Source organism: Pyxicephalus adspersus, chromosome 7, assembly GCF_032062135.1.
Source record: "Pyxicephalus adspersus chromosome 7, UCB_Pads_2.0, whole genome shotgun sequence".
Classification (NCBI taxonomy): Eukaryota; Metazoa; Chordata; class Amphibia; order Anura; family Pyxicephalidae; genus Pyxicephalus; species Pyxicephalus adspersus.
Window position 1 is genome coordinate 79,609,849 of NC_092864.1, and position 27,317 is coordinate 79,637,165.

At 38.8% G+C, this 27,317-nt stretch overlaps 2 protein-coding genes across 6 annotated transcripts in view; both read left to right on the forward strand.

Annotated features, from left to right (window-relative positions):
• Positions 1 to 21,789, forward strand: part of ZC3H7A (zinc finger CCCH-type containing 7A) — a 39,003-nt gene extending 17,214 nt beyond the window's left edge. For 4 of the 5 annotated variants that reach the window (XM_072419034.1, XM_072419040.1, XM_072419035.1 and 1 more), the window contains exons 13-24: positions 2,176 to 2,368; positions 2,963 to 3,124; positions 3,473 to 3,669; positions 4,316 to 4,416; positions 8,487 to 8,671; positions 8,744 to 8,817; positions 10,236 to 10,369; positions 10,479 to 10,602; positions 11,963 to 12,071; positions 13,236 to 13,355; positions 14,107 to 14,269; positions 16,633 to 21,789. In XM_072419034.1, the coding sequence (XP_072275135.1) occupies positions 2,176 to 2,368; positions 2,963 to 3,124; positions 3,473 to 3,669; positions 4,316 to 4,416; positions 8,487 to 8,671; positions 8,744 to 8,817; positions 10,236 to 10,369; positions 10,479 to 10,602; positions 11,963 to 12,071; positions 13,236 to 13,355; positions 14,107 to 14,269; positions 16,633 to 16,846 (1,776 nt within the window). In that variant the 3' untranslated portion in view covers positions 16,847 to 21,789. Of the gene's footprint in view, positions 1 to 2,175; positions 2,369 to 2,962; positions 3,125 to 3,472; positions 3,670 to 4,315; positions 4,417 to 8,486; positions 8,672 to 8,743; positions 8,818 to 10,235; positions 10,370 to 10,478; positions 10,603 to 11,962; positions 12,072 to 13,235; positions 13,356 to 14,106; positions 14,270 to 16,632 lie in introns of those variants that run through there. The other variant, XR_011921796.1, reaches the window with a different exon arrangement.
• Positions 21,790 to 26,782: 4,993 nt separating this feature from the next.
• TXNDC11 (thioredoxin domain containing 11) overlaps positions 26,783 to 27,317 on the forward strand; it is a 35,812-nt gene continuing 35,277 nt past the window's right edge. The window contains exon 1 of the mRNA XM_072419041.1: positions 26,783 to 27,087. Coding sequence (XP_072275142.1) covers positions 26,798 to 27,087 — 290 coding nt within the window. The 5' untranslated portion in view covers positions 26,783 to 26,797. The remainder of the gene's footprint in view (positions 27,088 to 27,317) is intronic.

Here is a 27,317-nt window from a genome sequence, read left to right on the forward strand (position 1 = left end):
CTAAATTGCAACTTCTTGCCATAAAAAGATTGAGGCTACGTACACACGCACAATAATTGTAGTTGAAAAGGATCTTTTATGATCCTTTTCAACGACAAAAGACTGAAAGATCCATGATCTAGTGCTGTGAATAAAGCTCTATGGAGGGGGGGGGAACAACGAAACGGCACCCCCGCTGCGCTGTTGATTTGGAATATTTATCTGCATAAATATGGATGTTCTATCCCCTATCAATGCCTATAGATATTCAATAAAAGAAGGTTCATGCACAAATGATAGCTAGTCACTCAAACAGTTTAATTAAGAAAACAAGGTACACAGCAATATTGGTTTATATCGAGATATAGGAACTTCAAATCAACCTTATTTTTATATATTGTACTATTAGAAGGTAACCACTGTAATAATCTAATAATGCTTAGTACACAATACAGTAATTACAAAAATGGCAAAGTAATACGATAATACTATAGACACCCATAGGACTACAATCAGGAATATCTTATAGCTACCTGCTAAGAAGTTAATGGGTACCTCAGGAGCCTAATTCCTTCAGAAGAGGACTCCATAACAGCTTACCTAAAGAGACCCTCAGGAGACAAGGAAAGCAAGCCCAAGAAAACAAGCAAGAGCAAGCAAGCGGATCTAAATTCTCTGTTCCCATTTTTATATGGTTAATTCCTATTAGGCATCCTCGGGGCTCTTGGATTGGTTAGTGGATGTGTTCTGTACGATGACCATTGGTTGACACACACCCCACCGTATTGGGATTGGTTAATGTAATTTGATGGACCTCCCAACTAAATTTGATATGTGAATCTGGAGCTAGAATCTAAGTTTAAGGGTCAACAAAGGTCCAGCTGGGTCATCACCCCAACCCACCTGTCCAGTTAGGAATCCATCCTCTGCTGACTCGGGCTTGATGGATTTATTACCCCTTGAAGGCCCTAAAGGTGATCTGTTTGTTATGGAGAATAGGTCTTATTTACTGTCATCTGTTTTATTGTTCCTTGGCAAACCAAACCTTGTATTGGTATTTATTACCTTTTGTTACTTCTGTGAAGTCCCTGGAATTGGAGACCACCAACTATTGGGATATCAGATATCAGTGATTGCTGTGTGAGTGTAAAAGCTGCTTGTCATATTCTGCAGCCTAACAACTCGCTGTGTTCAAACCTTCATATCTCCTAAAACGTTGGTTGTATTAACTTGAGGGATAGGAAACTGAAACTGTAGGTGCAAGTGGGGGACACTTGTGGCTAAACCTTTTTAAAATGTAATTATATGGCGTTATGTAAACATAAATCTCCTCCTAGCAAAATGTGCTGCCTGCTCTGTGACACATATCTGTCTGCATCTTACCTCAATCCCCAATTTCTCCAGAATTAAGAGGTGCAGGGAAACAGAAATATAGGTGGAAGTGGGGAACACGTGTGGTGATCACCTTTCATCACCATGGCATCATTACAACATAAAAAAAAAATGTCCATCAAAATGCACTAACTTGTTACACATGATTGTAACCTTCCTGTACCTCAACCTCAATAACATTCAGTGGGCAGAGTTCATTTTCTAATGATGCCATAGTGATGAAGTTTTAGGGGATGTTAGTCACAGATGTTCCCCACTTGTACCTATAATTTTGGTTTCTTACACCTCCCCATTCCCCAATTAAAGTTCAGAATGTTAGATAAGAGGACAGGAATGTGTAACAGGGCAGGGAGGCCCATTTTGATGGGCAGAGTGTTTTATGTTGTAATGATGCCGTAGTAATGAGATTGTAGGGGGAGAACGTGCCCGCCACTTGCACCTATATTTTCAGTTTTGTACCCCCACCCTTAGAGAAATTGGTGTACAAAGAAGAGAAGCAGACAGTAGTTTCATAGGTAAAGATTTGTGACAGGTAGGTATACCTGTGTCCCCTTCACATGAAGGCTGAACTGTGTGCTTACCTCGCATCGCAGCAGCAATCCTCTGAACGGATGACACAGAGCACAGAGCAGCCTCACTGAGAACTGTGCAGAGGATGAGAGCTGCCGAGGAGAGTTGGGCGGGGGAGGCACAGCAGCCGGGCGGAGCGACCGGCTAAAACCCTCTGGGGAGAACTATGAACGTGTACAGTTTAGTGAATTACACTGTATATTTTTCTTTCTTTTTATACCTTTTTTTTTTCAGGTAAATGATGCGGTATGCCATCTCCAAAATGAAAACTCTATAGATGCTTTGGCATCTCACAAGATGGCTCCTTTGTCAGAAAGTTTTGTTAATGGAGGGCCAGTGTCAGGTGCCAACTTCCTGAAAATGATCAACCCTCTAGAAGATACGCATGAGTTCAGGCAAGCATGTCAGCTGTGTTTCACCAAAGCAGGTAGAATATTTATGATTTTTTTGTTTTGTTTAAACCAGCTGTTGCCAACCAGTCCGCGAGAAAATTTTGGTGGCCCGCGGCTCTGGCCAGTGCGCCTCTAAGCGGGGTCAGGAGAAGATCCACGTGGTGAAGACTCACCGGCCAGAGCCGCAGACCATGTCCCCTGTACAGATCCCAGGCTCAGGCAAGTGGGCGTGTTGTGTCTCTGGCTGCATGGGGGAGTGGGTGGGTTCTGGCATCATAACGTCACTATGGGGGAAGTTTCTTCCCCTTTTACGTGACATCTGGCTCACCCGCGCATTGTGGTCCGGAGCAGGTAAATTTAGTGGTCTGTGGGTCCAAATAGGTTGGCAACCACTGGTTTAAACAGTTACCCAAATTGTTTAGTAAAAGTAAGCGTCAACACTTTTCGTTCCAATTGAATAAGTAATAGTGAGTTATTGTGTAGGTTCTTGGTTTTTGTAGAGCTGGTCATAGAGTAGATAAACACTCGCCTTTTATAGGAAACATGTCCTCTTTTCATTATTACATTTAAGTAAATTTGGCAAACTTGGCTGATATACTGTTTGCTAACTTAGTTGTTCAACCATTCAGGATCAAAAATTCAAAGCTACAATTACCAACCTAAACTGGAACATAATTGCAAGAAGGACATTTTCATTGGGCGGATTAAAAACTCTGCAGATGAGTCATGGAAAAAAATAAGACCAAGACCAACAAAGAATCAATATGCTGGTCAATACTACATATGTAAAGGTATGATTTTTATACATGTTTATGCCTAAATAAGCTTTAATAAATTTTAAAGTCTAAGAAATCTCACTTTTTTCTTCCTATTGATTAGTTGCCAGTTTCAAAATTGAATCCTAAATATTTTATGTTTGAGAATCTTTGAGCTGAAAAGTACATTTGTTATTTGTGACAAGCTGTGAACCGTCAGATATGTAGCCACAAACCAAAGACTGTAAGAACTATAGACGAAGAAAAGTACATTTATGGCATCACTTTCACAGTAAAAGAAAATGTCTACTTGTGTTTGGGTTTATTTATTTATTATTTGTCAGTCTCTAAAACATGTCTTCTGTTAATAATTATTTCCTCTAGATGTTGCTCAAGGCATGGAGTGCACTTACTTGGGAAACTGTACATTTGCATACTGCCAAGAAGAAATTGATGTGTGGACATTAGAAAGGAAAGGAACATTTTGTAGGGAGACTCTTTTTGGAGGCAGTGGAGAAGTTAATCTGACAATTCCTCATCTACTGCAGGAGTACTCGGGGAATTTTGTCTTTCTTTGTGAGGTAAGCTGTTCTGCTGGCATGAATAATCAGGGCAAACTATGTGCCGTGTGTGTAATATAGGCCAGTCGTTGAACCCAGAAATATTTATATGGCGGGCGGCAGCCCCTTTATTATGACCCAACTATTCAGAACCACCCAAAAACAGCCGGGTAGTTAATGAAAAGTGCCGGGGCGTGTGCCCGGCTAAAAGGGGCGTGGGAGAACCCTGCAGGCAATAATTGAATCTCTTGCTAGATTGCTATTTCCCTGCTATAACTACTATAGCAATAGAAGAAAAAAGGTTTATAAAGCATATCTTTCACACTGGTTACTATTCAGGTTACCCCCGTACATTAGAGCAACTATTGGAAAGGTACAGTAAGTGCCCAGTAAGAACTTAAATTGATGTACCCTGGCACAGGGAGTCAACCAGGAAGATTGTAATTTACACTGAGGGGTGAAAGTCTCCATTCACTGCATCCACATGGGGGGGGTTAGCATGAGGAACATCAGTGTGCCAATTTCTGTTGTCAGTCAGTTGTAGCTGAACAATAGAGCAAGGGGTACGTATGCAAGGGGTATCTGTAGACCATTTTATTTTAGCAAGAGAGTCAATTTAAAGTAGATAAGTTTAAAACCATGTTTCTGTTTTGTTTTTTATTTCTAGAAATGTTTTGACAACAAACCCAGAATAATTAGCCAACAAAGTAAGGAAAATCCATCTTGCTGCTCATATCCTGTATCTAGGCACAGTTTTGAAGAAAACAAGTATGTTTCCACATTTATTATGATATATTTGTTATTGTGAACTGACCTGAAAAAAACAAAAAAGATAGGGATGCCTAAATGCCGTATGTTCTGTGATATTGCACTTTACTTGCTTAATGTGAGATATTAATGAACAAACTGGTAAACAAAAGTCCACTTAAATACAAAGTGACCATAACCCCCCCCCAAAAAAAAAAATCGTTTTGCCGATTACTTTAAGACTTGCAAAGAACCAAAGACTATGATTTTTTACAGCCTCCTGAATTTTATTAGCTAAATAGTAAATAGCAAGTGTAAAAATAAACATTTATCTGGTCAATGGGGGGTGAACGGATGTAAAATGCATTACATTGTCATGGCAAAGTCTTTGTAATAGTTCAGTGTTTGGGTTCAGACTCATTTTACTTTAATGTGGCAGTGCAGGAAATCTTCTGGTTGCACCAGGTTAATTCTTTTTCCAAAGTAAACCTTTAAAACATAGGGGCTGCCATTACTAAATACCGTCCTATAAAATGCCGGTTGTCTGTTGTGCTGATCCTCTGCTCTCATTACCTTTCAAATCTTTCAAACTGTATTCAGGGGTCAATAGATTTGTTTTCAAGACAATATTGTTTATACATAATTTACAAAAATTTTCAGTGTGCCCACAAAATTGACGTTTTGGTCAGCTAGTGACCTTTTCAGCTGGATTGCCCGTTTCAATTAGTCATTTTAGGTTATGTTTAACCACCTGAGGTCTAGATTTCTGTACCAAAAGTGATCCACTGTTTTAAATTTTTTTTTTAAATTGTAGACCTGTAACTTACAGAAATATGTCCGAACAGGGGTTCTAGTAGATAATATGAATATAAAAAATGTATTTACTTTTATTTTTTTTTTTTTTTTGTATTGGATTGGATACCGGAGTTTGTATTCAATCCAATACAAAATGAGCGTTTCAATTTACCAGTTATGTACTTTGTATTAATTTTATATTATTTTGTATTGGATTGGATACGCAAGTTTGTATCCAATCAAATACAAAATAAAATTTGAATTTCCAAGTTATTTACTTTTATTTTTTTTTATTTTTTGTATTGTATTGGATACCGGAGTTTGTATTCAATCCAATACAAAATGACAGTTTGAATTTACCAGTTATATACTTTGTAATTTTTTGAATTATTTTGTATTGGATTGGATACAGGAGTTTGTATTGAATCCAATACAAAATGAATGAATGAGTTTCAATTTGAATTTCCCGCACAAGCGCCGACGTCATCACGCACGCAGGGAGGAGCCGTCCTTTTTTTTTTTTTTTTCTCCGCCGGACGGCTTCTCCCTGCAGAGATCATCCGGCGCTGGAACAAGAAGGACGTGGACGATCAGCGGGACCAGGTAAGAAGCCGGCCGACATCTTGTGTTCCGCCGGCCGGCCGGCGGAACACAAGATGCCGGCCGGCTTCTTACCGGTCCCGCTGTCACCCGACGAAGGCACCCGACGCTGGAGAGATCGGCGGACGGCTGGAATACAAAAACGACGCTGGATGAGCACAGGGGGACCAGGTAAGTATGGATGGGAAAAATCTCGGGGTTAACCATCCTAGCTGTTTTTTTTTGCCCGTACGAAGGTCGGGCTTAACGGCTAGGAAGTTAATGCACAGATTCCACATTATTATTATTATTATTATTATTATTATTATTATTATTATTATTATTATTATTATTATTAGTAGTATTAGTTTTGCTCGATTGGCTCTAGTTTTTGAACTGATGACCTCAATAATAACCTAATAGAAAACTAATGAACAATGAAAAATAAGCAAAATTAAACTAGATATGCCTACGTATACAAAATAAAATTTTAAAAATACTTAATGTCGATATGTTCTTATTCAGTATATTTACAGAACTAATCACAAAGAAGTCACTGAAAAACTCCTTTTGTATGATTTCCTTTTATGCTGATGATCAGGAAGGCTCCAGCAGTATTCTGCCATCATGTATCTATCCCATCTGATACATTTCTTCCATCACCTTTATATCTTGATGGAACCTCACCCACATTTTTAAAGTTTAGGAGGAAGTTTTGTAGCAGTTCTTCATAATTTTGTGCTTTATGGTTCCCCAAGAAGTTCCTGCCAACCATGACATAGCTGTGCCAGGCAGAAGCTTCAGTATCAGTCATGTAACTTGTGACATTTCCATCATTTATCAGTTTCTGGGCTCCATCAAAGATTCCTGCTTTTATATTTCACTACTCAATCCAGGGAAGAATCTACAAATGTATTTGCAGCAATCACCGTCCTTGTTCAGAGCTCTAACAAATTGCTTCATTAATCCCAACTTTATGTGTAGTGGGGGGAGAATGATTTATTCTTTGTCAAGCATTGGCTCGTTAACAATGATCGCTGCACCTTTTTCATGTTTTCATGTTTTCTGCTTGATATTCTGGTCCTCCCATATGGGCTAGTAGTCCAGGGATGTTACAACTGTACACAAAGTCTCCATCTTTACTGAAATATGGTCGGAGTGTCTGGTCTGGATGCTAAAAGTTCAGAAGCTTGTTGTAACAGACTTAGGTCACGTATTAAATCATTGAGCTCTTCTTGGGAGAACTGCTGGTATGATGAAACATATTCACTTCATATTCACTGCTAACTCCTTGATTACACTCCCTGTATATCCTCCATGTCGGATCCAGGAATATCCGGGACTGAACACTGCTATGGGAACATCAGCACCATGCGGCACAGGTCGTCTTGCTGATTCCATATCACCGTACGCCCATTTGTATTTCTTGTAACGATTGAAACCTTTTACATTCCCAGCACACAAATAACAATCATTATGATGATTTCTGGGCTCTCCCCATACCATAAGTACAACAAATTTCACACTTTTCAGTTTTCCATTTTTCCCCTGACGTAGACACTCTCCAAAAATTTTGCATACCATATGGGGGGCCCAATACTTATTACCAAAATATGCAAGATATGCTTTTTTCACAAATTCTGTAATGTTTCTTCTCTGTTTTTGCTGAGAATATTCACCACAAATGAATACATTGAGGGCATTTAAACCACTTCTTGAAGAAGAGCCAATTCAATGAAGCTGATGTGATTTCTGGTTTCAGCAGACCTGACATACACTAAATATATTGAAAAATCCTTGGCTCTCTGTCACTTTAGAAATAGGGAAACAGTTTTTCTATGTAAGTGAATGTAACTTCTGATTGCCACTTTGTTACAATAGAAATGAAATTTAGAAATATTAAAATTATAGAAATCTATGGAAAACCAAAGAAAAAAACGGTAATTTTATGTAAAATACTGCAAAGTATCTGAAGTACTCGATTTTTTTTCTTGGCTGGTGGTGTATTTTTAAAGTTTTTTTTACCGGAATATTGTACAATATGTGCTTCCTGAGCAGTGGCTGTAAACTTGTAGTAATTGCTACTGCAAAATATTTTGTGCTTTAAAATATTAATATTTTTCTATTGGTTTTTGTTTATATTTAAAGTAACATTTTTTCTAATGGGCACCTACACAAACCTTTTAGCTAGAGGGTCCACATGCATTCACATGGTGAAAAAAAAAAAATCACTATTACTGTTATTAGTTATGTCACTAACCTCTTAGGTGGACATATTTTATTAAAGTGGACTGTAACACTAAAGCTATGGCAAACCACTAAATGCATTGATCAAGTACAGATAATTGAACTGTCTTTACTTTCAAGGTTTTTATGTGATTATATATACCTGTCAGACATTCACAACCACAATATGTGATATCTATATACCTGTCAGACATTCACAACCACAATATGTGATATCTATATACCTGTCAGACATTTACTGTTTCTGTTACGGGGTTGTCACCTCCCTGTTAGGTTTGCTCTCCATATTTCATATCAGTACTATGCAGGCAGCAGAGCCAGTCTGTTTCGGGGAAAGCAGAATTCATATTTTCAGACAGATATAGGTATTTCCTTTAAATGAATTTGCAACTGTATAAGATCTTGTTTTATATCTGTCTGCACAGAATAAAAGTTAGAATTTTACACTTCTTGTATATTTATTTGTGCAGATGCCTTGTTCACATGTTCAAAGATACAGTTGTAAAGTATTGCAAGATACGTCCTTTCAACATTCAGTATGTACTTGATCTTTGTCGTCATGAGGTTCGCTATGGATGCCTAAGAGAAGATGAATGCTTCTATGCCCACAGCTTGGTGGAGCTCAGGGTTTGGGCCATTCAAAAAGAAATTAAAGGTAGGCAGTTGTTTCAGGAAATGTTGCTCTGTTCATTTTAATTCTTCTGTAACATTGTTTCTTTTCACTTAGGGATGACCTTTGATAAAATTGTACTGGAATCTCAGAAATATTGGGCCAAAGACTCCAATGCCCTAAAGCCTCAGGTAAATTTCTAGATTATTGTTGAGATCACTCTTACTGGTATTTATATCGGCAATTAATTTATATTAAACCCCTTAAAATACCTCTATTTAACAGCATGAGAATGAATCCACGTTCTATATGTACTTTGCATCAAGATATCTAACCAAATTTGGCTTTTAGTACAATGAAAATCTACATGTGCACAGAGTCTTTCAAACTTTGTATGCGTACGAATTGCTTTATGTGAACAATTATTTTTGGTGGTGGTTCAATCTTTAGTCCTCTGACTGCCAATGCGGCGTCTGAACATATCATGGCTGTTCCTTTCCTAGACCTCCACGTGTGCACAGTAATTGTCATGCCGGTCAGATGTTTACATTTTCACTGTAGACTGAGGGCTCGTAGGTGAAAGTCAACAGAGTGGCTGTAAAGTTGTCCGAACACTTCAAATAGTTTTGGAGATGATGGCCCAGTAAAATGTCCTCTCTAGTTTACCCCCAGCCCTGAATCCCATCACTCCTGGCCAGAATGGCTGGCAGGAGGACAAAGGAGAGATCACATACCCAATCTCTCCTCCATATAGTGATCCACAAAAGTGCTCTGCTCTGAGCTGCTGGGAAGAGCCTGGGAGATAAAAAAAAGTGCAAACACTTTAGGTTATGCTCGAGGTTCCCTTTATGGCGCCAATGGTATGTACCGTATTTTTCGCCCTATAAGACGCTCCGGAATATAAGACGCACCCAATTTTAAAGGAGGAAAATCTAGAAAAAAAAGATTCTGAAAGATTATTCCCCTTCTGATCACTCATGTGCCATTCATACCGGTATTCCCCTTCTGATCACTCATGTGCCCTTCAAATTCCCTTTCTGATCACTCTGTGCCTTTCAAATTCCCTTTCTGATCACTCTGTCATTCAAAATTCCTTTCTGATCATTCTGTGCTTTTTTTCCACTGTACGGCAGTTAGGACAGGGAACAGCAGGTGGCGCTGTGCCGGCTTCTTTCGCTCTGCTTTACAGACAGGAGAACACATGTGCTGCTGCCAGAGAGAAGAGGAGACAGACGCTGCTGCAGCCAGAGACACACGCAGGATCGGGTATCGGGTGAGTATATTATTTTAGTTATTTTATCACACCTTTGTCGTATAGGACGCACTAACTTTTCCCCCCCAGTTTTGGGGAAGAAAAAGTGCGTCTTATACTGCAAAAAATACGGTAGTTGCCTTCCTTTATGAATTGCTCTCCACATACAGCGAAACAAATCTCAATTTTCCGTTTGGGCAGTAACGTTTGATACATCCATCTGGTAAATTGATTAATGGAATAAAATAAAACTAAAGTTGGTGATGAATACAAAGGAAGAATGTGCTAGGTCATTGCTAACCATGTTTGTAAAGGCTTCCTTATATGAAATTAATGATTTTTTCAATTTGTTTCAAGCTTTTAAACATGCAGAATAATCCTGCCCTTCCAAATTTAAACGTTAAGTTTGTGTGTGGAAGTTGCTGGAGGAACGGGCAAGTTATTGAGGCTGACAAGAACCGAAAATATTGTAGTGCAAAGGCAAGACATACGTGAGTGCGCAATATCAAGTAAATCTCTGTAATGCAATAGCAGAACATATTATGCGCTGTATAGCTTTTTAGCTGCGACGTCTTATCTTGTTCACGTTTTTTTTCTCAGATGGGTAAAAGATCGCCAGGTTGTACTAGCGATGTCTAATGCGCACAGCAGTGTAAGAAATGCGAAGAAGTGGATATCTATCAGACCATGCCCTACAAGAAAGCCTTTGCCAGTTCAATTTGAGGTAATATACAATTCATATGCCTGAATATACAAGAAGCGAAAGTAGGTGGCAAAACAGATATTGTAATAATAATGTGTTCTCAAAATACAATATAATTCATACATTAAATATACATAAGTCTCAGAGATGTGAGATTGATATATATTTAATGTATGAATTGTATTTTTTTATAACATCTCATTATTACAATACCTGTTTTGCCAAAAAAAAAAAACCTTGCCAACCCCGACAGAAATATACAGAAAGCAAAACTAGACAAACACCCAGCTAAGGGAATCTTAAGCATTTTTACTTATGTTCTAAGGGAAGTTCATTAACTTCACAAACCTACAGGACGTGTCCGGGCCCTAAGCCCTGTTGAATGCCACTTGTTCTTTCGTCATGAGGTGGTGCCACTCTATTTATACTTGTAATAGTCCAAAGATCCAGCGTCACAATTTTATAGCGTGCCCTTCAGTAAGGCTGGGTCTACACGGATGTTTTTAAAAACTCATGTAAACATTCCTACTGCATTAATACAAGTTTTTATGCACTTTTATTAGCGTTTTAAATCTTGCCTTTTAAATGCTGGAAAACGTCTATGCCACATTTTTAACATGGGGAAAGGCCCCAATGGAATTATTGGAGGCATTTACCCACGTTTACTGGCTTGTTTGGGCTATAGATTTGGGCGTTATAGATAACCCTCATAAATGCGCCTCAAGGAAACATCCTGGTGTAAGTTAGCCCATTGGAGAATGCGTAGGAATTTTAAACATGGGCCTTTGAAGCCTCACGCTGGGCAAAACGTCTGTGTAGACTAAGCCTAAAGAAGTCACAGAAAGACAGGCAGCTAACATTAAGAAACTGGTTGTAATGTCTGTCACAGAATTACATGCAACACTATTTAGTAAGGGAGGAAATTAGAGTATTTATACATACCCTAGCAATTCATTAGTTTATACCAATAGATGGTAACTTGAATTCAGTGAAACCACCGCATCAAAGCTGTAAAATGGTCCTTTGTGCATCGTTCTCTTTTAGTAAGTCCTGTGACAATCCTAGACTGCTCCCCACTGCCTTAAACTGAGACAATTCTGGGACACCATATACTTCTACAGTCTGCACTTTGTTAAAGGGACACAAAATATAGATCATAGTGTAGTGTAACCCTTGCAAAGAGAAACCAAAAGCAGCCAGGGATATTTACTTCACATTGACAAGTAGGGTGCATTCAGCTTTATTGTAAATAGTAAAATGTTTTTGTTTTTTTAACATGTTGGTACTAAAATGGCAACTTACCTTTGCTAGGAATAATCGATGGTCTTTTACATAAGTTATATATTGAAAATAATAAAATAATGCCATGTCTGTTTTGCAGTTGTGTCACCATATATTGAATGACAAAAAATGCCAGTTTATAGGGAATTGCGCCTTCGCTCACAGCCAAGAGGAAAAAGAAATATGGACATTTATGAAGGATCAAGGAAGTAAGTAAAACATAAGTTATACATTACAGTTTCATGTTGTATTTTGTGTGAACATCTCCATTATTTTGTCACATTTCTTCAGAAAAAAAAAATGTATTTGTTTACAAAAATTCTCTTGAAGATCAAAAATGTCAAATTCATTATGTTCTGTTAGATATAACCTGGCCTCCTATGGCCCCTAGCAAAGTAAAGAAGGTTTTAGGACTTAGCGTAGGACATAAAGGTTACTTTGGGTTGACCCGTTGTGCTCCACTCCGGGGATTTGGGCTGCCAGGGTAAAGCATGCCTCTTAAGGTGGCTGTATGCCAATAAAGCTGCTGGGGCTTGTGGTATGATCACCTACATTGTCATAGGGCATTGACATATAAGTCTAGGCTAAATCTCCTCTGTCCCTGGCATGTTGTAGGCTTTATGAGACTGGCAACAACATTGATCCTTGAATAGTATGCGTAGCCAAAAACATTTTTTTCTTTTACTTTTTGTTTTGGAGGGAAAAAAAATTCAGGGAAGGACTAAACCAAATGTTTAAAAAAGCAACTTCAATTATCGATTGGTTTTTATGACACTGTGTTTGTTACTGTTCTTAAAATGTATTTCTTCTCTATTCTGCAAATAAAGTCGGGCAACTGCCCACCTATCATCATGAATAATGGAGCCTCATGCTTGAAAATCGCCCTCCTTTTACTGCCTCTTACATCCTGTTACAAAGTAACACGGTTATTAAAGGGGTCACTTTAAGGGTGCATCATCTTCAGCCTATTACAGTTCTGGCAGTGTTGTAAGTGTCATTTGCATGAAAACATATTGCCAAGAAATAAATAGTAACCACCATAACGCTTATATTGTGGAGGGGGGAGAAAAGTAAGCTGGCGCCCATTTCCGGATAGCTTCTAATCTTCTTAGAAAAGCATTTTTTGAATGCATGTAAATTTCTGTTAAGTACAACAAACAAACCTCCCCACAGCGAATGGGGAAAAAACACATGTAAAATTCACATTTAGACATTCAGAATATTGGTGTGAGTTTGTGGCAAGACTCCTATGCTCTTCCCTTAAAGTGTTTGTGTGTGGCAAGTCAGTATTACTTGTTGAATTGCATTTATTTTGTATATAGAACACATAGGCTATTATGGACAAATGTAATGATTTTTGTGTTTTTGGTTAGTTCAGGATATGGAACAACTGTATGAGAAACTGAACTGTAAAAAGACCCAGAGTGCAAATGAATTTTCAAGTCAAGCCAATAAACAAATTCATCTGCCAACTGACTATGCGGAAATCACGGTAGGTATTGTTGGGAGTACAGACTAAAAGGGCATCGGGACAGTTCTGTGAAAGAAACCTGTAAATGGTTTGCAAATATATTCCCAAGACTTGCAGTGTGAATTAAAGAATGCTTTCCACAAATTATTTTTTTTGCATACTCCTACAGTCATAACCAGATCTAACATGAATTATAGTTTTGCTATATCCAAAAAATTAAAGTAGTGAAAATTTTATAAGGTATGCAAAAATAATGGAATTTCAGCTTCTCTTGGTCCTCTCCCTTTTCTTCATGATTCCCTGTGTGATTCATGTTCAGTTTTCTGGTCAGGATTGTGTGGTGTTGATGATTTAAGTGCTGCTCAGTCCAGAATTACGGTTATCCCTGGTTGTCTCATGACATACTCGCGTGATGCCTAGCCTCCCAGGAAGTAGATTGAGTAACACTGGAGGCACTTCAGTCTGGAAGAGGATCTTAATGTGTTTGGGGAAATGATAACATAATGACCTGTTCTTTTGTTGAGGTGGGGATAATTTAAAGATTGGGGGAATTCTGCTTTTAAATAATCCCTGTCAATAATTTTATTTTAATGTTATGTTGGGCTGAAATCTCAGATTTTCAAAACAAAGTTTGCAAGGTGCTGATCACATATGCTTTTAACAATTTTCTTTGATTAAGTAAATTATAGGATTTCAATAAAAATCGGAGCCAGACATTGTGTGTATCACTACAATTTTGGTTTTTTTTTTTTTTTTTTTTTTTTTTGTGCATATTGATTTTCATTGCTGGCTTTGCGGAAAGAGTTTCAACAGTGATCGACAGTGGAAAATGCACATCTCATCAGAAAAGCATAAAGAGAGGGTGTTCCATTCTGAGGATGACCAAAACATTTGGCAGCACCGTTTCCCTACTGGATGTTTCAGTGTGTGTAAAAGGTAAGGGTATCGGTCGCCAATAATTTGCTCACACTTATTTAGTAAGCATGTTTAGGCTCCAGGTATAGAGGATTGAATGCCATAATCAATAAACAATCAGGTTGAAGATCTGGCCAAGTCAAGTCTGGCCAAGTTGCTTGTGCAAAATAGTTTAGGATGTACATGATTTGTTACCCAGCTGTTATCACTACCCATAGTGGTTTCCAGTTTTGCCTAATAGATTGCAGTTTTGTCCATTTTCGTTAGACATTACAAAACAGAATTGAAAAGAAATCAGGAGTCAGGAACTGTTTCTGGCATAAGTGTTTTTCCTGTAAAATGTCACACGGACTTTACCGTTAGATGTGTTTTAGGTTTAAATGCAACCAGATCTCTCATGTTCATTGTGTGTTTATTCGCTTTACTTTTCTCCTCCTGTCTGTGTTGTTGGTCAGTAAGGATGCCAGCACAATTTTTTTTTAAAGCAGAAGTAAGCCAACAGGATTCTTTCCGGTCCCTGTTCCATTGCGGACACCACCATCTTCTCCCTTTTTCTGTTCTGCATTCTGGTCTTTGGCTGCCTTGAATGCCTTGGCCAGTATGGAGTAACTCCTGCAAAGGCCTGCACATGAGTTCATTCAGTCCCGTAACTCGCAGGAGAAGCGGGTATGTGGCGGGTAACCTGGGAACACTGAGCTGTGCATTTGACAGATGAGTGATGATCGGGCAGGTAAGAATACTTATTGCAGAAGAGACATCGTCTGTCCCTTTCTACAATAATGCTTTGCCAGATGCCAATTTTGTACAGTGGAACTTTATTAGGGGGATGAAAAGAACAGAAAACCGCTAAAAGTCTTGCTAGAGTGACAACAGTTTTAATTAATATTTCAATAAGTCTTTATTAATTTTTACAAATACTAACCTGAAATCGAGAAAATGAAAAGAAAGAAGAGAAAAGAGGAAATGAAACAACGTATTAAGCACACAATATTGAAAAGAATAAAACAAAACAAAATTAACTGAATCCAAATTGTATTAAAAATGGTAATAAGAATAGTAGAACATAACTAAAGTATTATTTTGATACACTACACTTATCATGATTTAACCACACTTCCCCGTTAACTGAAAATTGTTTGAATGCAGTATTTGTAAGAGCTAATACCTTATGCACAGCACATATTCAAATCTGTAATAAGATTCCTGAGGGATTTGAGAATCCTTCCAAAGTTTAGGTAAATGCAGTTTTGCTAACAATAGTATATGAATGACAATAGAACAAAGGGAACTGGGGAATTGTTCAATGTTCACATGCAATAAAGCTTATTCTGATGCAGGCATGATGTGCATGGAAGTCAATTCAGAAATCAGCTGGAATATAGTATTCTAGTAAGATCTAACCAATCTACAGAACCATAATAAATGCAAAAGTGATCCTATTTCTCCAGCATAATGGCAAATTAGCAAGAGAAAATTTAGATAGTTTGTAGGGTGTAAGATACCAATAGGATATGCTGCTAGAGATCCCAGTGACTTTCACATTTAGAGGCTTTGTATGTCTCTTTAAGGCCCTTAGCCCAAGAGACTGGGGAAAGATTTTTATATAACTCCTTAGACCACTTCTGCATGTTACTTGGTGTTGCAAACTCTTAAGTTCTCACTAAGTAAAGTATCTAGAGATACTTTTCTGGTATTTAGGAGGTTGTTGAAAAAACATATTGAGGGAAACATCTAAATCAAACGGTGGTGTTAGGATCTTCGATTTGGTAAAGTGTTGAATTTGCAAATACGAAAATTATTGGTTATCAGGAAGGACATACTCTGCAATGTTGAAAAGGTTTTAGGACCCGATGGAGAAATAATCTCTCAGTTCTAGGATGTTGCAAGCTCTCCACTTAGCTAGGGATAGTTGCGGAATAAACACTTCCAAAATCTTGATGTCTGGAAAAATCGCCATGTTAGTGTGTGAATTGGGTAGTGTAAGGACGGATACATCAGTTTAAATTCAAAGGGGACCCATGGCACTTGGTTTTGTAAATAAATCTAAACCTAGTGTACTGAAATTTCAATGTTTATTATTATTTTTCTCCCATATCCAGCTTTATTTACTTTAATGCCTGACAATTTACCTGGAGTGTCCGGTAGTTGCCGTTTGTAATCTGCGGACATTTCACACAGACTGTGAGTTTAAGCAGCTGACGGTCCAAGCCCAGAACTAAAACTTGTGGTACTGGTCAGTCTTATTTTACATAAACCATGTCAATACCTCTACATGTCCTTGCATTTATTGACATTTTGTTATTATCAATGTACTTCTTAGCAGGCTGTGTTGATGTAAAGAAGCAGTGCATTCAATATATTTTTCATCTTTCCTAATAAATTAGGTTTTTATCTGGCTCTTGTCCTGATGGAGAAAAATGCAGATATGCCCATGGAAATGCTGAACTTGAAGAATGGGAAGAAAGAAGTAAAGTTCTAAGACAAAAACTTGAAAAAGCACGCAAAGATCAGCTCATTAGTGCAGATGATAATGACTTTGGAAAATATAGTTTTTTGATTAATGCCTTCAATCAATCGGGAAATTATTGTGGAAAGTAAATACTACATGGATAACATGCAACAGAATTTAAAGATGGCTCCTAAAGTTGGTTAAACAGCAATTTATGCACCTCTTGATTCTGAGTCCATAATGCGGAGCTGTGCATGTTTGAGTCATCTTGTACTGAGAGGATCACTTTTATTTCAAAATAAAATTGGAGCAAAGGATCAATATAGGGAGTTCTGAAGAAAGATTACTTGTTATGTGGAAGATTGATAATATAAAAGGCGTTTTGCTCTGCTACTGATTACAGGAGGGAGAAGTGTTTTATTCTTTTTGATCACCTAATCATACTTTCTCTACCAATAGACCAATATCTGTGACAGTTGTCCCTCATTTTACTTGTATAAAACAATTGCAGGAGAGAGAGCAGGCTTCTTTGGCAAGGTAAAGTAAAATGTATTCATTTTATTTTTATCCAACAGAAAAATATAAAAACCTAAATATAGCATAGATCTACTACACTAGTTCCTTTGCTAGACCTAGTTCTCCAATGGTCATTAGTATATCAGTGGGCCCCGTGTTAAAGTCGCACACGTGATTTAGTATTAACCAGAAGTTTCTTTTGTCTTTTCACAACGCGTTTCGCCTCATGGCTTCAGGAGATATTTTGAGACCAGAACTGTGTTATAACAAAGTAGTTCTATTACATAATACAAATAGTTAACCAGTAATATACAAAAAACTAATGTAAAGATTAACAGATAAACGTGTGAACAACACAGTGCTGGTTCAGAAATTAATATGTAATAATAAATATCAACTTTTTTTAGAAGTATGTTTGCTACTTGATTTCCAAGTAAGTAGCAAAGTAAAAAAGTAAGTGTTATTCTCTAGTGTAAGCATCTTTAATAAGATCCTTTCAGGTCATACTTGGATTTCTAACCTATATTTTCTGCAATTTGATCCTTTTTATTCCTAATACGTAAAACATACTTCTAAAAAAAAAAAAGTAGATTTTTTTTTTATTATGTTCATTTGTAAATCAGCACTGTGTTTTCATGTTTCTGTTACTCTTTACATTAGTTTATTTTTTATAACACAGGGTAGTCCCAAACAATCCCCTGAAGCCATTGGGCGAAACGCATTGGAGAAAGAGACAAAATAAACTTTTCTGTCTAGCAAAGAAACTAGTGTAGTTGATCTGTTATATTTAGGTTATAATATTTTTTTCTTAGATAAACATATAATTCTTTACATTTTAATTAACCTTCCCAAAAATAAAACTCCTTTCTCTCTTCCAAATTGTTGAGTTTTAAATACCCTCAGGTTTGGCAACTGTCCCTTAGGATATAAATCCACTGGTCACATTGCATAAAACAACTTTCAATTTGACATTATTCCGGATTAACATACCATGGTTGATTTACTAAAGGAGTATAGGACGTGTATATTCCCTTTGGAGTGAATGCTGCAAACTGAACCTGGGTTTCATTTCATTGCCTAGTCATGTGTGGGATTTTTATCTTGATCTTCCTTTTGCTCTTTTAGTTAAATAACCACTACTGTTAAGTTGCACAGAATTTTTGTCATTGGTAGGCAGATTATTGATTTTTTTTTTACATTTTTATGCAGGTTAAAAAAAAATCCCTTGCAATAGAGCGACAATTCAAGTAATATCAAACTAATAAAGTGAACTTAGCAGTGACGTTTTAGTAATCCTTATTTCTTGGGTAAGAGCAGTGATGCATTCATTGCACCTTGTGATGCCTGCAAATACCAGTGTCTAAGCCAAAAATCAAGATTGGAGCCCAACTTCAGCCCTAACTTTACTTCTGCACAGAGTTGTAAAGGCGCTCTGTACTGAAATGGCTTACTCTGATTTCATTGAACACTCTGAACCTCTGCTAGTGTGCATCAGGTCGTCAAGTCAAGAATGTTCTGCATTCCTCCCATTTTACCTTTTTCTGGACGTCCTTTCAGCTCTTTAAATTAGAGGTTTATTATAACGGTGCAGCCTGCAACGTTGATTTCCACCCAATACAGTCCCTCCCTGTCATTACTATTTTATTGTCATTCAAATTGTCAGGTTCCTCAGCCTCTACAGTTCTCTGTGCTTCTGGCATGTACCAGATGATGAGTTTGGAGATTAATCCCATGTCAGTGCCCTGTTTATAGCCCGGCTTGCAGGTTCCAAGGCCCTCAGAGGCACAGAAATTGAGTGAGATTTTAAAAATATTTGTTTGTTCTGTAGTTTTTCACCAAACAATTGTGTCTATGTAGCGGCACACCGTGGCATGGCTGCTTTCTAAAGCACAGCGACAAACTGCCCTAAACATCTTAGGAAACTCTAAAACTTCATGAGTATCTGTAAGCCAGTCTAGTCATTGTGTCTGAGTAACTTGTATATCATGTATGCTTGTATTAATGGATCCATGTTCCTGGCTTTTTAGGTTTGTTTTGAATGTACCACTTTTATCAGACTTCTGTTACTTCTTATCTCATTGTGGTGCAGACATACTAATCATTCCATATACAGTCTTTTATTTTGTATTTTTATTCTTATTTAGTGTTGTTTTCCATAATGTAGTCTATTGTTAATATACTTGCGATTATGCGGTTTTGTTTTTGTACTTTACTGGAAATGTCTTACAAGTCATATGAAAATGCTTTGTGAAACTTCTATTTTTTTTTTTTCAATTTTCTGCATAGAACTTGCGGGGATTAAAATATGGACTCTTCTAACAGTCTTCTAATCTTAGGGGCTGTCACCTTGATCCTGGCTTGTCTTCCTAGTAAGCAATTGATGTACAAAGTATTGGAACAAACCAAAGGCTGGCTCAAGGATGTTTGGTTTTGAATCTGCTATAAATTATTGGTGCATGCATTTTGGTGTACTTTGCAAGTATATTTTTATCATTGGACTTAAAACTGCTTGAATGATGTAATGCTTTGCATTTCCCATATGGGATTTTTCATATGCAGGTCACAGTGACCTTGGCATTGCATATAGTTTGGGCTCCTGTGCCATGCAGAGTGTGGTCCCTGGAGGTGTGGAGTGTTGTGGTGAGTGATAACGAGGTGATACACCAGTTTCAGTATTTATGCAGGAAAGGAAGGGAGCTCTTTTTCAAGCCAGTATTTTACTAGGTAGTTGAGGCAGGATTAAATTGAAATGTGTATTACAGGCCTTTAAAAAACAGTGCTAGTAATTATTTCAGTTCTCACAAGTTTACTTTAATGTCTCATGTCACCAATGATCAAGGTCACAATCGGAAAACTTTTTTGCTCACATACTTTGATAGCTGTTTGCTTTCTTCTTCAATCAGGATTTGTTTCTATATTGATGCTAAAACTTGGCTCTTTGATTCCAGCTCTCTAGTTCGGCCATTCTGAGACGCTTTGGAATACAATGAAGATGAAGTGCTTCATCTGGATTGCACCAGATGGAAGTTTGGGGTGAGCATAGGGTATTGGGTTGCCTAATGGCATTTTCCATATCCTGGTATAAGTTACAAACAGAGCACGTGTCGGGCATAGAGCCATTGGTAATATCACTTGGCCGGTTTCTAAAGACTGATTTGGAGAATAGACGAGATACTGGGAGTAACCTCTTGCTGGGTGTCAGTATCCACCACAGAAGGGGTCATGTCATCCACTAAGTGGAGTTCAGTGCATGCTCTCCAGGTCTCAGATATACGGGGTTTGTACAGCGTCGTCTATCACTACATCTTCTGATTGCAATGTCTCACATTTCTCAGTCCATCTTCTGTCCATATACAGTCCCCTTCATCCAACAAACCCGCACTTGCTACCATCTGCAAAAGTACCTGAAGTCTTGCCTTGTACCCCTAGCCTTATGTTGTCTGTTTTAATCCCATTTCGCATTGGTGCCATGACATAAGGGGAAGAATAGAAAAAACAGTCTTATACCTTGTACAGGCAGTGGGATTGTCTTACCTAATGCAGCCAAACTAGCTTTGAATGAACCCAAGGCTTCCCCGAGCAGCTCACAATACAAAAACAGGTGTGACCAATATTCGCCTAGAAGTACAGTAAACTCCCATTATCCAGCACCCTCAGGGTGTGGTAGTTTCTGGTTGCTTGAGAGTTACTAATCAAAGTTTTAATATTAAACAGTATTAAAATACTAATATTAAGCACAATAGCAATGCAGTACGGTGTGTGCCAAGTGTGAGCCTTCGTCAGGTCACCTCTTGTCAGGTAAATATACCTGTACTGTATAATCAGAATGTCCCACAGAAAGCACAGGGCAGTATATTGGCAGTGGTAGAAAGTCCTTGCCTAACTAGCCAGGAAAGCAATAGAAGGCCCAAGAACACATGGAACTAATTCACAGAACGTGCACTTTATGATGACAGCCCACCAAGTTCAAACTTTTGAGAATAGGGATTGCTTGAGTTCCAGAAAACGGGATTTAAAACGGTTCTTCAAGCCATGGAACTCGTGCTGGGGAAAGCACACACTCGTGCCATAGGGTTTAAAAGTTCTAATCAATCAATAAAATGCAAATCTCCCCGTCCCATCACTCATCATTTCTTGTGACGATGTTACATTATGCACATTTCATCTATACTGATTTCAGTTTATTAATATTCATTGCTTGTCCTGTGCACATTGGAGATATGAATACCTAACTGGGAACTGTGTTGTTTTTTTTTTTTTTGTTGTTTTTTTATTTGAATTGGGGATTTTAAATAATGTATTGTTTATTGTGATATGAATTTTATATTTTTTATTCTGCTAACTTTTGTCTGTGTTTCAAACAAGAATTTGAAAGTGGACTGGGATTTCATGGGATGAGATAATAATGTGTACTTGATGTTTCCTAAATGGCTTTAGCATTTGTTCTGTGATTGCCAAACTGTAACTAATTATGCAAAGTATTGAAAATATGTTGCTGCATTTTAATGTTTTAATTTTTTAAATTGTGTGTCTTTTGACCAAATCTTGCTGCAGTAAAGATACATTTCACCTTAAAGCTGTACTTCTGTTTTTTTTGGAAACTTTTGACATTTACTCCAGGAATGTAAGTACAATGTAAGACAAATGATTTTCCTGATTCTCTATAATGCTATGATTTGTGATCCTTGTAACAGATCTCTAGATTTGAAGTGATTTTTAAATGCTATCTACATTATGGTATTTACAAATTCAGATTGGTAGCTTGAGAGCTGCTAGACAACATCGGTGGTGTAATTGTCTAGCAGTAATGCCAAGCGATATGTAAATTCATTGGCATGGCACAGGAAACAGAATGAAAAATAACGGACATGACTGTAATCCCAATCTATTTCAATTGAATGCTTTCATAAAGCTGAAAAATTAGATTTAAAAAGGGGGTTAGTCTATATTTTTGTGGTGTGCTCTTGATATTGGTAAATGTTTGGGCCACTACCATTGGTGTTTATTTCAAACGTTGTGATAACAGTTTTGCAGGGATTGCCATTTTTCATGTGATCTGATGCAATTAGTGGAAGTAGTGTTTGTGCAGGATACGATGGAAGGGTGTTCTAGGACCCTTGGCATTGAAGTCCAACAGAGTGAAACTAAGGGCCCGGTATCTCCTCTGACTGTTTTAACCGTATAATACGACATACAAGAGGAATGGACACCACAAAATGCTTTAGCATGATCCCACCACAGTCATATTTACATTTTAGAACTGAATAACAATCTTGAAATAAATTCCCCAGTGTTTTAAGATGGTTATACTTTACATATTGCTATAATATTCTTTGAAAAGACCGGTAAGCATTAGGACAGAAAGTAGGATACGCTCAGAATACCGGGTCAGCTCAACAAAACCCAAACATACAAGAATGGTGGGCTGATAACTGAAGATATATAAAATATATGTAGGAAAAGACAGATATGTATCCGAATGCTCCTCCAGCAGCGTCCTCTTATATTGTAACAAAATATACTGCATTTTTTTAATAAAAGTAACACTTCTGTCATACCCTTTCTTTCTGGTACATTAAAAAAAATATTTATGCAATAAAAGAGATCCAACAAAAGAAGGGTGGGGAAAAATAAATAAAGCCATGTAATGCATAGAGGTAAGGAAGATAAATAAGAGTGGGAATGCTAACAAGCAGGAACTGGAGTATGGGAGCAAATGGTGAGGAAAAACATTGTGGGAATGTCCAGGGAGTATTGCGTATTTCTGTACAGAAATCTAGAGCAGAGAGAGGACCTAGATATCGGGATTTAACATGAGTAAAATATGAACTGACGAACATCTGGCCCAAGAGTATGGGAGGTCTGCACGGGAGTGTCCATGGAGAATATTGTCATTATTTCATGCACAAAAGGACACAACGTTTCCAGCCACTGGACTACAGCCCAAGAACTAAGGTGAAGGGATGAGGAGACAAAATGTGAACTGCACTTCTGAGAATTCATAAAACTTTGAATGTTCTCAGTCCCAGAAGTACTGAAGAGAGTGAAGCTTTGAATGGGGACAGTTTTATCTTCCAGCGGCCCCTACAGAGCCATAGCTAGGTCTGAAAAGTTTTCTAGGCTGACCAGGTGTTGCAAATATGATAGAAAAGTCTTTTCAGAATGATGCAGAATGCTTTATTCTCCAGCAGCATGGTGAGGGAGCTTGTCGTCATATCACTTGGAAAGTCTGTGCCAAAGTACTCAGAAATACCACATAGGCAAGAAATACTACTGCTGAACTACATGGATGATTGCGGATGACAAAGTTATCTTCCATTGGAATCCAAACCACCAAGTATGGGTGCAGAGGTATAAGCGTCTATTAGTTTGTACTTTGGCAGCATATAGGAAGGCCAGGAAGCACATATGGTCGGAGGATTCTTTCTGCATGCATTCCCATAGAGAAGCTTAACGCTCCTTACCTGAAGAGCTTCTGTTCTAGGGGGCCATGATTTGGCCATGACACTCTCCACAGCACCCAACCTGTCAAGTCAGTTTCAGTGAAATAGGACATGGGTCTCGGATTGTCATGGCCTTCATACATATAAACTAACAGACGCTGCCTATTCCCTTGTATTCTCACACTGCCATGACCAGTCCACTCCTCGTCCCGGAAGAATAGAATTATAATATACTGCAGCATAAAGTGCTGGCCACAATAGTGGTCATTTTTTTTTTTGTTTTCAACCTAAAATTTTATGGGCACATGCCGACATTACGTGTAGATCTTGCCAAATATCTTGTCACTATTTATACTCCATGAGCTGAGCTGAAAGTAAAATGGTTTCCCCTTTCCATGCTATTGGAAATGCGCTTTATTATACAGAACTGCCAGGTGACCCCACTTATCTTAAGGAATACTTTGGTGTTGAAAGACTGATTAGGTGGCCCCTCTACTCACTGGCATATTGACACGTTCCCATATCTGCATGTAGTACATCAATCAATCCAGATACGTTCCAGGAGAACCGGATAAAATATAACATGCCTTCTATATACCTGTACAGTATATAATGTCTTCCTAGAATAAACTGAAAAAATATCTCCAGAAGCTGCCACTTCGGGAATTCTTGGTATATTACACTTTAGGTATAATATAGGCACTGCTCCTAAAACAGTCACTGTTATTTTTACTTTAAATCCTTAATCCCCAGTTATATTCTGTGCTTCTAGAAATCATCCAGCTTTTTCTTAAAGCAATCTATAGTAGTTGCTGAAACTCCTTCCTGAGGGAGCCGATTCCACATTTTCACACCTTACAGTGAAGAATCCCTTCCTTATCCGGAGCTTAAACTTCTTTTCCTCCAGATGCAAAGAGCGCCCCCTTGTGCTTTGTAATGACATTACAGTGAATATTTGGGAAGAGAGTTCTCTATATGGACCATTTATATATTTATACAGGGTGATCATATCCCCCCTTATACGTCTCTTCTCAAGGAAGAATAGATTCAGTTCAGCTAATCTCTCCTCATAGCGGAGCTCCTCCATTCCTTTTATTAGTTTAGTTGTCCTTCTCTGCACTCTCTCCAATCCCACAATGTCCTTTTTGTGAACTGGTGACCAAACCTGGACTGCATATTCCAGATGTGGTGTGACCAATGCTTTGTACAGGATTATGTCTCCATCTCTGCAGTCTATTCCTCTTTTATTACAAGAAAGTACTTTACTAGCTTTATATATTGCAGCTTGGCATTGCATGCTGTTATTAAGTCTATGATCTACCAGAACCCCCAGATCCGTCTCCATTTCTGACTCCCCCAAATGTATTCCCCCTAGACAGTATGACGCACGCATGTTGTTACCCCCAAGTACATAACTTTACATTTATCTATATTAAATGTCATTTGCCACTTGGCTGCCAATCACACAGTACATCCAGGTCTGCTTGTAGATTATAGACATCCTGTATATAAGCAGAAGCTACAAATATTTGGCTATATTCTGGTTTTCCGTAGGATGGGAAGATAGAATATACCGCTACTTGATCTCACAGTTTCTGAAAACATGTCAGCATGATGCGTTACCCTCCCCTCCTTGGTTTCCCAGGGGTTATAAGGGGTTCCTTGTATTGCGCATTGACATTTTGTCAGGTGGTGCCGGTCTAATTTGGGGGAGAACACCACGTGATGTTTGTTGGGGTTTGTAAAAGTGGAATTATGAACCAGCACTTGATTCACTCAATGACCCCCCGTGTCCCACTGACCCAATTGTTCATCTTTGTAGAAGTTCTCAAAAACCTGAAAATGATTTCTTGGTTCCCTTGGGGGAAATATACACGGATTATCAATTCAATAAGAACTTTCAACTAAAGTGTATTTTATTTGCTTTCTTGTTCAGTCCCATAGTAGAACCTCCCATTCATTCCCTACCGGCTACAGAACTCAAGTTGCCATTTACATTCCCGGACAAAAATATCACCAAGACGTCTTTCATGACAATTTCAACATATTCGTATCAAACTATTTCTTTCTTTTAGGAAATAGTAAAAGAATGCCTATCTAATAAAATATGTGATTGTGTCCCATATCCGTAGACCAATGTCTCCCAACCTGGGATGTTAGGAGATCCTTGAGGAGCAATAAACTCCCAGGTGTCTCCCCGGTCACTTACCACTGACCCCAATGACCTTTTTGGCTATATCCAAGGTCGCATTAAATTGGGCCCTACCATCAGAACGTTGCAGCAGCATTTGAGACTTATCAGTAACGTTTTTCCAATCTTCTCTTGCCCAATGTTGGTGGCCCCATGTGAATTGTAGAATCAGATACGTGTTCCTATGTGGTAGGAAGGAATGGCCCTTGGTGTGATAGGAAGGAATGGCCCTTGGTGTGATAGGAAGGAATGGCCCTTGGTGGGGTAGGAAGGAATGGCCCTTGGTGGGGTAGCCTGTAGCCCACCTGCTTCAAGCATTGCAATGCTGTGTGCTCAGAGATACTCTTCTGCATATTCTGCATACCTCTAGTTGTCCGGCCATTTTCCCCCAGAGAGCTGCCACTTGCTGTATATTTTTTCAGACCAATCTTTATAACCTCCCCTCCCCCGCAGATCAGCTGCTTCTGTATTACTCTGACCAGTCCACAACCATGCAGGAGGGGGGGAGGGGAGAGAGAATAGAGAGAGGGGAGAGAGAATAGGGAGAGAGAAAGTGGGGGGAGGGTGAAAGTGGGGGGAGGGTGAGTCCCCGGCCTAGTCTGCTCCTGCCCACCCCTGAATTGACAAATCTTTGCTGACCTCTGACCTCGGGCTTTGAGAATTGGGGGGAGGTGCTGCGTATATTTTTAGTTTTTTTTATGGTGTTGCACTTAAAAACAAGAGAGTTTCCTTTCCGTTACAGGTTGTGCAGCCTTTTATGTAAAGTGAATATTGTGAGTCTCCATGACAGGGCCCGGTCTATACATGGAAAGCCGGTGTATATTCGCTCATATTATGTTTGCTGTGTTTCTTTATATAATGTGTGTATTGTGACAACACAGAGATTGTTCTGCGTTTTTATTCAGTGATTGGAATTGTATGACGGTGCCTAGCTGCGCTTCTGTCTGGGGATGGCTCTTTGTACACGCTCCCCGCCCAGAGCCCAGCCGGGGCCGCGGCAATGCTGGGCAGACGTGGCGGCGCCTTGTTCGTGCTGTGACGGCCCGGGGTGTGATGAGGAGAAGCTGTGTCCTGCCCCCAGCAGGCTCGGGCCGCCCCCCGGCTCTATAAGCGGAATGCAGAGGCCGGAAAGGCCGCACGTTAAGCGGCTGCTGTACCTAATGGGCCGCAGGCCTGAACTGCTGTGCGGGGCCCTGGCGCTGAGCGGCGCTCTAATCATCATCCTCCGCTTCACCTGCAGGTAACAGCGCCCAGCCCCCATCACCTACCGGATACAAGGCCTGTCACCGGATACCATGCCATACCGTGTCCCCAATACTGCCATCATCTATGGGGGTCACAGGCCATACACATGGCCGGGTCTGATCATACATGTCCGTGTCCCCAATACCGCCATCATCTATGGGGGTCACAGGCCGTACACATGGCCGGGGTCTGATCATACATGTCCGTGTCCCCAATACCGCCATC